Genomic DNA, 12,851 nt, shown 5'->3' on the forward strand with positions numbered 1-12,851 from the left:
TGATTTGGCCGAGGGCAGTACCCTGAGGAATTCCTTCAGTGATGTTCTGGACTGAGACAATTGACCACAACCATCTTCGTTTGTGCCAAGTATGACTCCAACCACTGGAGTCCATTTTTATCAGGGTTCCTTGATGCCAGTCTTCACACTCAGCTACACACAGTTGCTCATCTCTCCTCCTCAGTTCTGCTGTTTTGTCCATATTTGGACTAAAGTGTGGGTGGTTGGGGATGTGTTTGATTTCAGTGCTGTGTTTTCAGATTGTACTTGTTTTTACCGAAACATCTTGTGCTTAAGTTACAGTCCTCCTCAGTGTTGACTGTTTTCTCCTCACCCCTATATGATGCTGTCTGTAAATTTAGAAATGTTTTGTAAATTACAGGTTAATATTGTCAGTAATATTATATTGAAGACCTGTATGCTGCTACTGTCCTGATTGTACCATTTAGAGTTTCAGCACAAGTGGAAGATTTTGTAGCTGGAGTTATTTAGCTTTGTGTACAGGGCCTACGCTAATAGAAGCAGGTAGAGCAAAACTCCACTGTTCTTACTGTTGCAAATGCACAGCGGTTTCATTAGAGTAGGACTGATCAACAGTGAGAGAGAAACTTAGTTGAATAGATTTTATTGAAGAGCTAGAATTAGAGCATTGAGCATTCCCTGTAAGTTATTAGCAACTCCCTGTGCAAGCTGCTCAAGTTGCCCCCTTATTGTACTTTGCAAATGGTACCTTGCATTCAAATAAACAGGCCCTGCACGATGAAAGAAATTGAGGGAAGCCATTGATTGAAATTGATAGAGGAAGTGTGATTCTCATTTCAATGAGGAAATGAAAAATATTAAAACAAAGGATGTGAAAATGGCCAATTTTTCCACATTATATTCCATTTGCTAAATGTTTACCCAGTTATGTAACCTAGTTATGCCCTTTGCAGATTCAGCACCATCCTCCACAATTGCTTTCCCATCTATCTTTGTTTCATCAAATTTGGCTGTATTACACTTTGTCTCATCAATCAAGTTATTTACGTATGTCATAAATAGTTGATGCCGCAGCATTGATGCCTGTGGCACTTGCTAGTTAATTTGCCGATTTGAAAATAGCCCGCTTTTATCCTGGCTCTGTTTCCAATTAGCCAATCTTCCATCCATGCTAAAATAACATACCCACGCTACCTTCTGTAGTAACCTTTAGAAATGGCATGGTGGTTAACATTGCTGTTTTTCAGCACCAGGAACCTGGGTTCAATTCTGACCTTGGGTGACTGTCTTGGTGAAATTTGCACGTTCTCCATGTCTGCATAGGTTTCCTGTGGCTGCTCTGGTTTCTTTACACTTACTTCCACAATCCAAAGATGTGCAAGTTAGCTGGATTGGCCATGCTAACTTGCCCCTCATTGTCCCAAGATGTGTAAATTAGGGGGATTAGCAGGCTAAATATGTGGGTTTACAAAGAGTCTGGATGAGATGCTCTGTTGGTGAGTCTGCATAGACTGAATGAATGGCTTCTTTCTGCACTGTAAGGATGATATGGTATCTTATAGAATGCTTTTTGGAACACTAATAAATTTGTTGAACATTATTTCACTTTCATAAAACCATGTTGATTCTAGCAGTTTGATTCTTGTGATCAAACATTTGGTTGTGGGCACAGATTTGCTTTCCATGTGGTTATTCATGGGTTTGTTTGAAGGGCAAGAGCAATCACAGTTCAGAAGTGATGACTCCACCAATACCAAAGCAAAATACTGTGGATACAGGAAAACTATTAAGTGATGAAAACAGTCAACAGTGGAAAACTAAGCAGTCTTTCATTGCTCCACAAAAGTCAACAACGTCTAGAGTCCACACGAGTCAAAATCCAGAAAACCCCACTCTTGTGCTAATAATCTCATGCTTTGAAAACCTTTTAAATGAGATATAATTGGATTTTTAACAGCATACTTTTAGCAAATGTTTTAGCAGTAAATAATGTCAAATTTCCCCAACAAAAATGATTTTTTAATTCACAATCTGAAAATTAAAGGATATTTGTCTTTAGTTCAATGTGATTTGCACCTTGTTTGCTAACATGGCTTTCTGTAGGTCAACAATGCCTCTTTTTCTTGGAGAAAAAGCTGGCACAGTGGCCAGCACTGCTACCTCTCAGCGCCAGGGACCCAATTTCAATTCCCACCTCAGGTCACTATCTGTATGGAGTCTGCACATTCTCCGTGTATCTGTGGGTTTTTTCCAGGTACTCCGGTTTCTTCCCACAGCCTGACAAACATGCTGGTTAGGTTCGTTGACTATGCTAAATTCTCCCTCGGTGTACCCAAACCAGTGCCGGAGTGTGGCAACTACGGGATTTTTACAGTAACATTATTGCAGTGTTAATGTAAGTCTACTTGTGACACTCTTAAATTTTTTAATCTTTAAGATTATAGGAGAACTTGAGCCAGGAGGTGACTGTTATTGAGTGTTGGCCAAATATGTTGTGAAGCTGGAATGGTTGGCCTTGTGGTAAAGGGGTCTGAAATTCAGCTCAGCAAAGGGGAGAGAGAATAAGATTGCATCTATGTGTATTGTCAGGTTTGAGTCTGTTAGTATTCCAGCGTACAGCTCTGATATTTGATCAAATCTGGTGCAGTGTTCAGTTTGGATGGTTAATACTTTTAAGTTTGCTTGACTTGTTCAATTCCAAACTGTCTAATGCATCGCAAAATAGCTGTTCAAACTATTATGTTATGCTTGTCTATATTTGTGAACTGTTGTCAAATAAACTTTGTATCAAAGCAATTTTATTAAATTGCACCTTTCACAATAACTTGGTCCTTAGAGCCAACTTTTTTTGCATAGGATGTGAACATTGTTCATCTGTTTTTGTTCCAATTTAAATCACCTGAATTGTGTATTCATTTTGATTTTGTTTCACGTTGTCTGGTGACCCTTAGCTTATTGCTGTTCTCTTTAAACCCCTTCATTGTCTCTTCCTTGCTAAGATCTCTTTGTGAATCTTAACACCGTCACTGTATTGCTTATATATAGAATTGATTTGAAATCTAAAATTGAAACAACTTTCACTACCAGCATTTAAAATTGCTTCAATATAAAACATGTTGTACACTAGTTAGCATTGTGTAGAAGTAGCAGCTTACCTGATATTCTGTCACTTTGCAAGTTGGCACGTATTAGAGATTGTTTTAGCCAGCTTCTCATATTTTATGAGAGAAGTGAAGAAAATTTGAAACAACACTGCCTGTTCAGGTACACTGAGGGAGAATTTAGCATGGCCAGTTCACCTAACCAGCACATCTTTGGACTATGGCGGGGGGAACGGGACAGGACTGGAGCACCTGGAGGAAACCCATGCTGACACTGGGAGAATGTCTGTGTGGAGTTTGCGCAATGACCCAAGCTGGGAATTGAACCTCGGTCCCTGGCGCTGTGAGGCAGCAGTGATAACCACTATGCCACCATGCTGCCCCAAGTGGCCATTGTGTAGAGATAATTGCAGATCAGTGTACTTCCTTAATTTCTATATTTTGTATAGGTATTTTTTCATCCACTAAAAATTAACATATGGGGACTTCATCTTGTCACCTATCATTATGAAATTACATTGCATTTTTCAAACAAGAAAATTCCTCCATTTTTAAACTACAATGAATTTTTATTCCAAATGTATGTATTGACCTGCAGTACAATGGAACTCTTGAGGATGGTCAAATTTTCTTGAACTAGACGATGAATGAATACCCCCATCTTGTACTATAGGCATTTTGCACATTCCTGGATGTGTCAGTAATGTACAGGAATAGTTCAGTTATTTGTGACCAGTGTTTTCCATGTCATTGCCCTTATTGTTTTTAGCCTAAGGTACCAGATGACTGAATTACTACCTTGTGGTTTACGTCAATGAGGGTTCTGATGTGTTTGCAACATTGAACTTCATGCTAAGCAACATAACCCCTGCAGTTTGAATGATATCCATAACATCATTGCTTGTCGTAGATCAGATGTTTCATGCAGCAAGCATAAATGTAGATTTAAAGCGCTTGTAGTTATGTAGGTATCTTTTATTTTCAAAAGCACAGCTCCCCTTCCGACCAGATTTTACATTCTCTGCCATAAGACATAGGAGCAGAATTAGGCCACTCGGCCCATCGAGTCTGCTCTGTCATTCAACTGTGGCTGATATTTTTCTCATCCCCATTCTCCTGCTTTTTCCCATTACCCCTGATCCGCTTCTTAATGAAGAACCTATCTATCTTTGTCTTAAAGACACTCAATGACCTGGCCTCCACAGCCTTCTGCAGCAAAGAGTTCCACAGATTTAGCACACTGTGGCTGAAAAAATTCCTCCTTCTCTCTTTTAAAAGATCCTTCCTTCAGCCTGAGGTTGTGCCTTCTGTTTCTAGTTTTTCCAACTACTGGAAACATCCTTTGCACGTCCACTCTATCCAGGCCTCAGAGTATCCAAGATAAGGTCACCCCTCCCCGCCCCTCCAACGAGTACAGACCCAGAGTCCTCAACTGTTCATCAGAGGACAAGCTCTTCATTCTAGGGTTCGTTCTTGTGAACCTCTGCTGGACCCTTTCCAAGGCCAGCACGTCTCCCCTTGGATATGGGGCCCAAAACTGCTCACAGTACTCCAAATGGGGCCTGACCAGAGCCTTATACAGCCTCACAATTACAATCATGTTCTTGTATTCTAGACTTCTCGATCTCCAAATCAGATTTTTGCATCAGAAGAAGAGGTATACTTTTGAGTGGTTGTGATGAGGGGGAAGATAGAAATGGAAGGAAGTCATGCCTTGAAAATGGACATGGTCTATTGATCATTCTGCAGCACCTTCCTAAACTGAAATTTAGGTTTAATGTTATCAAACAAGTATCAATTCCAAATTAATACTTAATATTCCCAAATTTATAAAATAATGCTTGAACAGCATAGAATCATAGAAACCCCACAGTTCAGAAGGAGGCCATTTGGCCCATTGAGTCTGCACTGACAACAATCCCACCTAGGCCTTATCCCCACAACCCCATACATTTAGCCCACTAATCCCTCTAACCTACACATTCCAGGACACTAAAGGGTAATTTACCATAGCCAATCAACCTAACCCGCACATCCTTGGAGCGCAGGAGGAAACCAGAGCACCCAGAGGAAACCCACACAAGCGCAGGGAAAATATGCAAACTCCACACAGACAGTGACCCAAGCCAGGAATTGAATCCAGGTTCTTAGAGCTGTGAGGCAACAGTGCTAACCACTCTGCCATCCACTGGAATGTGTTCAGTTTTACAAACTTGTATCATTTTGGTCAGAGTAGTTTACCAAGTACAGGTTTGTAAACAAAAACTCTGCAGCAGATAATACCTTCTCGTCGAAACGTTTGGGGGTGAACATTTGATTTTGTTCTGCACAATAGTGAGACAGTACGATTAAAATCCAAAAGATTAAGGATGTTAAATCAAAGTTATTTCAAGTAAATGTATTGCATATGATGCATTGCAGAAATCTTACTGTCTGCCACTTGCACTTAGAACAGAAGATGAAAACTTTAGTGCTAGAAACATATAGCTACTTGAGAACTGATGCTTCTTGGCAAAAATTGTACTTGATTGTATATTCTCAATCTAAGATGTACAAAATTTGCAAATTGCTGTTGCCTTCAAAGCTTTCTTGAAATCTTGCAAAAGCTGACATACCTTGTGGTATTAGAAGCTTGCATATATACATTCAGTGTAGGATACTAAAACTTGAAGTTAACGGTTTACATGAAACAATGCAAATAAGGAAACTAAATACCCATAGGCCTGCAGTCAAACATCTGTTCCCTAGATCAGCTATTGGGGTTCTGATGTTTTTATACTGCAAGTTGTCTTGGACTTTATCAGCTTTGTGCAATTGCAACTTGATCTGTTAACTGTAGCAGTGATGTTTGGTAGCTCTTGTTAACCACATTTCTGGTAGGAGCTGTCATGTGTTTTCTCAGAAAGGATTCTACGAGAGATTAAAACAAAGGCTATCCTGGCAGCAATCTACAGGATGTGACACAGCAATGCCTTGGAACTTGTATTTTCTTGTTCTGGTGGTTAATTGTGAACTTGAAGACTTTAACACAACTTTCAGCCCAGAGTATCTAACTTGATCAGGGCTTTATGCGTATCAAAGAATTACTAAATCTCCTTGTTGCAGCTACCAAATTAATTACTTGGGTAAAGCAGAGTCTTCTCTGTTGACCTGAAAAACTAATTTTCTCATCTAAAGATCACAAAGGCATTGCTTTACAATTAACATCCTTCTCTTGTGGGTCTCCCAAGTCCTGCATGATCTCATGTGAGGGCAGAAGTTCTGTTCAAACTGTTGCAAGTGAATTTGTGGTAATAACTGGGTGACATTCCTCCATTTTAGTTTTGACTCACTTCAGAAAGAGTGCTTTCCTCTGCTTAGACTTTTCCAACACAAGCCAACAGGTAAGTGATGTAGTGTGCAAGGAGTTGGCAGAAATAATGTTCATTCCAGCTGCTGCAGGACCATGTCACCATTTTTGTAACTTTACTTTAAGGAATTGTGACCGTGCATATAATGTTATTATCCAGGAGCAGACCCCCAAATGTTTGATACAATAATTTAGGGGCCGTAGCATTTAGTTTAAAATGTAAAAATTGAAATTCAAGATTCTTAGAATGAAGCCACAAGATTCTGCACGTTTTAAGCAGACAAAAAAAATACAATTATCTTGTACTCTAGCATTCAGGACTAATGAGTTGCATATTAATGAGCAATTTTTGCTACTGTACAATAATAGCAAATGTGACCAAGACACGTCCCGTGGATTTCTCAGCAACCCACCCAGACATCAGTAAGCACTCAAACAATGTCATTGATTCTTGCTCGGGACCAACTTTCACTTTCAAAGATCGAGCCACTCCGACCTGCACTGCCTCAATGACTGCACACCTCCAGGATTTCAGTCTCCTTTCCCAGGACACACTTTCCCTACATTTGTGTGTCTGCACTCCTGCCTCCACTGCCCAATTTCTGCCCTTCGATGGCCAGCTAGTTTCGCTGCGCTAACACTTCCCTGGATTTCACCAAGCTCCAATTTCTCCAAACTACAAATGGAACTCCTGGTTCTAAACCTTTCCAACATGGAGCCAGTGACCATCTGTCATATTCTCTGCTCCCCAGGAATTCTAACATTACAAAACTATCAACTGAGACTTGGGACTTCTGAGCTCCAACTACACAGCAATTCATTTTGTTTCCTGGAGCCTGTTAACGACAGCTCCTTTTTTTTTCTGCTGCAAACACACAGATAAATTGAAACCCTAGAAATTTCTTAAGCCCCATCACCCCTATTACAGTATAGCCTGCCAGAGATCACTGCTTTAAATTAATTGTTGCTATAACTCCCAGAACAACTGTGGGCTGCATTTCTTTGCAAGCAATGTAGAAACCTGGTCTTCAATTCTCTAGTTAAATAATTCCACCTGTTGTTTTATGGTTTTGCTTTTATAGCTGTTAACCCATTTAAGTCAACATGGCTACAGCTTTGTGTGTAGTCTTCAAACTGCTTTAGTTGCATTCATCCCATTTTCTGCAGTTAACTTTCATGTCTGCAGAACTAAAAATTCTCTTAATATTACTATAACAGAATTGCAAAGTCATTGTGGCAGTCTTACTCGTTGTTCAGCCAGTTTTAGAATATTGACTTTTGAGTGCAGTGGTTCTTTAAATGGACATTAAATGAACCATTTAAATCCCAGTTACCAAAGAGTTTTAAAACTCAACTATGTAGATCTGGAAACAATATCTTGTATCTTTGACCAGAAATACAGTAGTGAATTGGAGCAGTGTTCAACCAAAGCAGCAACTTTAGATTATCAAAGTGAGCAGAATAAATAAATGCAAGCACTGAAAGTTAAACGCAGAAAATGTTTAAGAAGTGCAATGAGTAATCTGCATTTGTCAAGGGAAAATGGAGTGCTACTACCAGTTGCTCAGGTTATCAATCCTGCTGATACAGATTTATCCCATTTATTTTGTACAACTCTAATGAGCTGAAAACCTAGTTTTATATACATTTTTTTTATGTCCCATACACACTCTAATTCTGTTCTACCAATCAAGTGTTCAGTAAATCTTTCGTAAAATATTCTCAGAATATGGTACTGCTGCTTATTGATATGCCAGGAAAACTGTGAATGATAACGATACTCAAATACAATGTGAAATGAAGGCTCATTCTTTGCTTTGTTTAATTGATATCTAATTAGTCTCACTCTCCTCTTTCCCTGTAGGGATTTTTTTCTGTGTTCAAATGTTTATCTAAATCTCTCTTGAATGTCATTGAATTGGCTTCCAACACGCTTTCAGGTAGCAAACTCTAGGTCAGAAACATGCTTTGATTTTTAATTCTTTATATTTCAACCTAGATCTTTGTCCTTCCTCCACAGGAAACACTTTTTCCTCTATTTACTTGACCAAATCCTTTATGTTTTTGAATGGCAGTCTACTCCAGAGCCCCATGCTTGCATTTATCCAGTATCTTCCATGATGTCAGAATGTGTGTCGCCAGAATATTAGCTGAGTTCCTGGATTAAGAGTCTAGCAACAATATTACTAGGCCATTGCCTCCCCATAAAGAACAAAGAAAATTATATCACAAGATCAGGCCCTTTGGACTGCCAAGCCTACAATGACCACACTGCCCAACTAAATTAAAGCCCCTTACCCTTCCAGGGACCACATCCCTTTATTCTCATCCTATTTACATATTTGTCAAGACACCCTTTTAAAAATCACTATCATATCTGCTTCCACTTCCTCTCTCGGCAGCAAGTTCCAAGCACCCACCATTCTCTTTTTTTTAAAAAGAAAAGCTTGCCTCGTACGTCTCTTTAAATCTTGACCCTCTCACTTTAAACCAATGCCCCCTAGTAATTGACTCTTCCACCCTGGGGAAAAAGCTTCTGATAGTCCACTCTGTCCATGCCCCTCATAATCTCTATCGGGTTGCCCCTCAACTTCCATTGTTTCAGCGAGAACAAATCAAGTTTCCCCAAACTCTTCTCCATAGCTAACGCCCTCCACACCAGGCAACATCCTGGTAAATATTTTCTGTACCCTCTCCAAAGCCGCCTCCATTCTGGTAGTGTGGCGACCAGAATTGAACACTATATTGCAAGAGTGGCCGAACTAAGTTTCTATAAAACTGCGACATGACTTGCCAATTTTTAACTCAATGCCCAGCCGATGAAGGCAAGCAAGACATATGCCTTCTTAACTATCTACTCTATCCGCATACCTGTACACTCAGATCCCTCTACCTATCAATCTTCTTAAGGGTTCTACCATTTATTGTATATTTCCTATTGTATTAGATCTTTCAAAATGCGTTACCTCACATTTGTCTGGATTAAACTCCATCTGCCATCTCTCCACCCAAGTCTCCAGCCGATCTATAACCTCTGACTTGTCACTGTCTTCCATTCAGAAACGCACCCTTCCACTGCCTTCTATGACCGAGTAAAAAGTCTGACAACGCCAGGTTTTAATCCAACCGATTTATTTGATAATAGACTCACAAGCTTTCGAGGTTTCCCTCTTCGTCAGGTGAATGGAGAGTTCTGGCCTCAGACAGAGCATATAAAGCACAGACAGTTCTGTATCCGCCTTGTCAGCTCACCTCTGATCCCATGTGACTTCATTTTCTGCACCAGTCTGCCATGAAGGATCTTGTCAGCCTTATTGAAATCCATGTAGACAACATTCGTTGCCCTAACCTCATCAATCATCTTCTTCATTTCCTCAAAACTTGATCAAGTTAGTGAGACGTGACCTTCGCTTCACAAAACCCATGTTGCCTCTCGCTAATACTTCCACTTATTTCCAAGTGGGAGTAAATTCTGCCTTGAAGAATCCTCTCCAGTAATTTTCTTACCACTGACATCAGGCTCACTGGCCTGTAAATATCTGGATTATTCTTGCTAACTTGAATAATGGAACAGCACTGGCTGTTCTCCAATCCTCTGGGACCTCCCCTCTAATTTGGACTGGACTAAGCACAGGAAGAAGTCTCAACACCATCTGTATCTAAAAGTTTGGGAGCTCGTAGATTCCGTGCAGTACAGAAGAGGTCGTTCAGCCCATCAAGGTTGCACCAGCTCTGACAGAGTATCTTATCCAGACCCCCCTCTTCTACTCTAACACTGTAACCTTACATACTTTGGCCAATCCACCTAATCTGCACATCTTTGGACTGGGGTTGATTGAGGTCAGAACCTTCAATTTCTACTGTTGTTTCTCTTTGCAGCCTTCAATGCGTCCCACTGGGACTAGGTATATTAGGAGACTTTACTCAGCTATCAGGTGCTGTAACTCCAAGTTGCTGGGTGCAACAATAGTTACGTAATGTAGTAATAGTGTTTAATCTTGCTAATTTCATGCTTTATATTCTGGATCAAAATTTCAGTGGAATCAATGATTTTGAAGGATGGCGTATGACTTAAAAATCCTGACTTCCCCTAAAATTGCTTCATTTTTGTTCCATTGACTGCTACTATTCATGTGACCTTTGGCATGATATCCAACAGTGAAGAGTTTCAGTCAAACCCAGTAATCATGAGAGAGATTGGGGTGCTGGCATTTTTCTTCCTTTCCCTAGTACAGAGTGCTGCTTCAATGAACATTGTAGCCAATAGTCTTTTGAAAGTCCTGCAATGAACTGAACACATTTGTGAGCAAAAGTGAAGGTGAGTCTATTCCAGCGATTAATTCTGGAGAAAGGCAGAATTGAAATTTAACACCAGCTGCTAGCACATGCATATTTTTAGATCTGTTACTTTAAGCTTCTCACCATGCTGCAAATCACAGATCTTGTGAAACTGAAAGTAAGTCTGATTTCCATAGAAGGCTATATACAGTCTTTCTTGGAGAGGACAATTTAAGTTGGCCTTTTTATTCATCATTTTGGGATTCTCTTGTAAATATGTCTACATAACTTGGTGAGAAAGGTGTTATCAAACTGAAATCAAGTTTTAGAAATAACAGCACCATAAAAGTCTTAACTTATTAACAGGACAGGTCAACTTGGTAATTTCAATTTTACATAAAATCATTCATTATACATTGCACAAACTCTCATTTATAAGACAATTCCAAGTTCCCTGCAGTCATTTCCCCCCTCTCCCAGGAAAATTGCTTTTTTATGCAGCTGCTGCTTTACTTGGAAATCCAACTCTGCATGCTGTGAATGAAAATTCCTCCCGAGGGAGTGTTTTGAAATATCAGGATCTTGTCTCCACAAAACATGAGCAGTTGGATTTCAAGGAAAGTGGCAGAAAAGTCAAACAGCAAGGTGTGCCTCTGACCAGGGTGAGGAGAATGGAAGATAAATACCTCTGGGCTCAGGAGTTAAAAAGGACTGCTGGGGAAGGGCATTCGTGCCATACAAGTTATTTTCCATTAGTTCAAAATTAACTAGCAATTAAACAAAACTACTTGCTCTTTTAACAGCAGTATTGCTTATCTTTGCCTAATATTTGAAATGCATTGTTGTTGATACCCAAGTGCAGCTTCATTTTCATTTTTATATTTGAAAATCCTAGGTTCCAAAGTCATATCAGCTTTGGCCAAAGTACTTCAAATTAAAGGAAGAGTATCTTTGTCTGCTGCAATTTATTTGAAGTGCCATTACCATTGTGATGAAAGAATTTGGATTTTTGAAGGAAAGTTGTTGACTATTATTCTTTCAGGGATGATCTGAACTGTTTACATTACTGTTTTAATTAAGTCATTGCCTTGGATAGTGAGTGGTTTTTCAGTTTTCTTCTGTTTTCTTAATATAATTGTGCAATCTGGTTATACTGTTAGAATGCAGTTGCCTTGAAGTGTTCATGCCTCTTTTTTTTACAATAATTCCCATTTTGCAATTCCAGGATATCCGACATCAAGCCAGTGACTTCCCTTGTAAAGTAGCCAAGCTTCCAGAAAACAGAAATCGGAACAGATATAGAGATGTCAGCCCATGTAAGTACAAGGGAAAAGCTCTTAATTGCTGCAAAAGGTGTACATGTGATATATTATGATTTCCTGCTGGTTTGGAATTTACTCAATGTGAACCATTCCAACAATTTTAATTTTAATTGAAAAGTAGCGCTAGAACTGTGGTGCATACTAATAAATACCAGTAAGTGCAGCACTTAAAGCTGTGCATTTATTGGCTGCATTTATGTTTTGAGGCTAGATGGTTGACGTTTGTTACTATTCAAAAGTATGTTGAGGAGAAAATTATTTTATCCGTTGCACTTCCTTTAAACTGCCAGTTGCCCTGTAACTGATGGATGTGAAGTAAACGGGTCGCCTTTGAACTTCAGTTTTTTTTAACCAGTATATATTTTGGGAGCAAAATAGTCTGCACTGAATCACTGAATATACTGCAACTGTTTAACAGTCTTAATACCCAGAACCCAAGTGATAATCAGGGGCACTAGTTTACAGTTAGTTAATTTGATCAAAATCTTTTTATAAATATTGTGATGTTTAAGTGTTTTGAATGTAGTCTATGATTTTGTGAAAAGTTACTTGAAGTTATGTCCATAATTTTGACTTCTCCACTACCCTTATGTGGAAGTGAAGACAGTCACCAGCTTTGCTTCTTCAAATCAGAGGGCTCAGACTCTAATACATTTGGCACAAATTGCTTGCACCATGTTACATTGTTCTAAATTTTTAAACAGGAAATGTCCCAAGCCACTTGTAAATGGGCATATGGTGAACAGATGCATAAACAGGGATGGATTTGGAGGAATGAACAAAAGTTTGACCAAAAAGATGGGTTTGGAGAAAGTTTTT

The 12,851-nt window shown here is 39.4% G+C and overlaps 1 protein-coding gene across 1 annotated transcript in view; it reads left to right on the forward strand.

Annotated features, from left to right (window-relative positions):
* The window catches only part of LOC145353955 (tyrosine-protein phosphatase non-receptor type 1-like), a 101,007-nt gene that overhangs the window by 54,598 nt on the left and 33,558 nt on the right, over positions 1-12,851 (forward strand). Inside the window, exon 2 of the mRNA XM_080204978.1 lies at positions 11,936-12,026. Coding sequence (XP_080061104.1) covers positions 11,936-12,026 — 91 coding nt within the window. The remainder of the gene's footprint in view (positions 1-11,935; positions 12,027-12,851) is intronic.

This window comes from Carcharhinus amblyrhynchos, chromosome 16 (genome assembly GCF_965287045.1).
Source record: "Carcharhinus amblyrhynchos chromosome 16, sCarAmb.v2.hapA, whole genome shotgun sequence".
In the NCBI taxonomy this organism is placed as follows: Eukaryota; Metazoa; Chordata; class Chondrichthyes; order Carcharhiniformes; family Carcharhinidae; genus Carcharhinus; species Carcharhinus amblyrhynchos.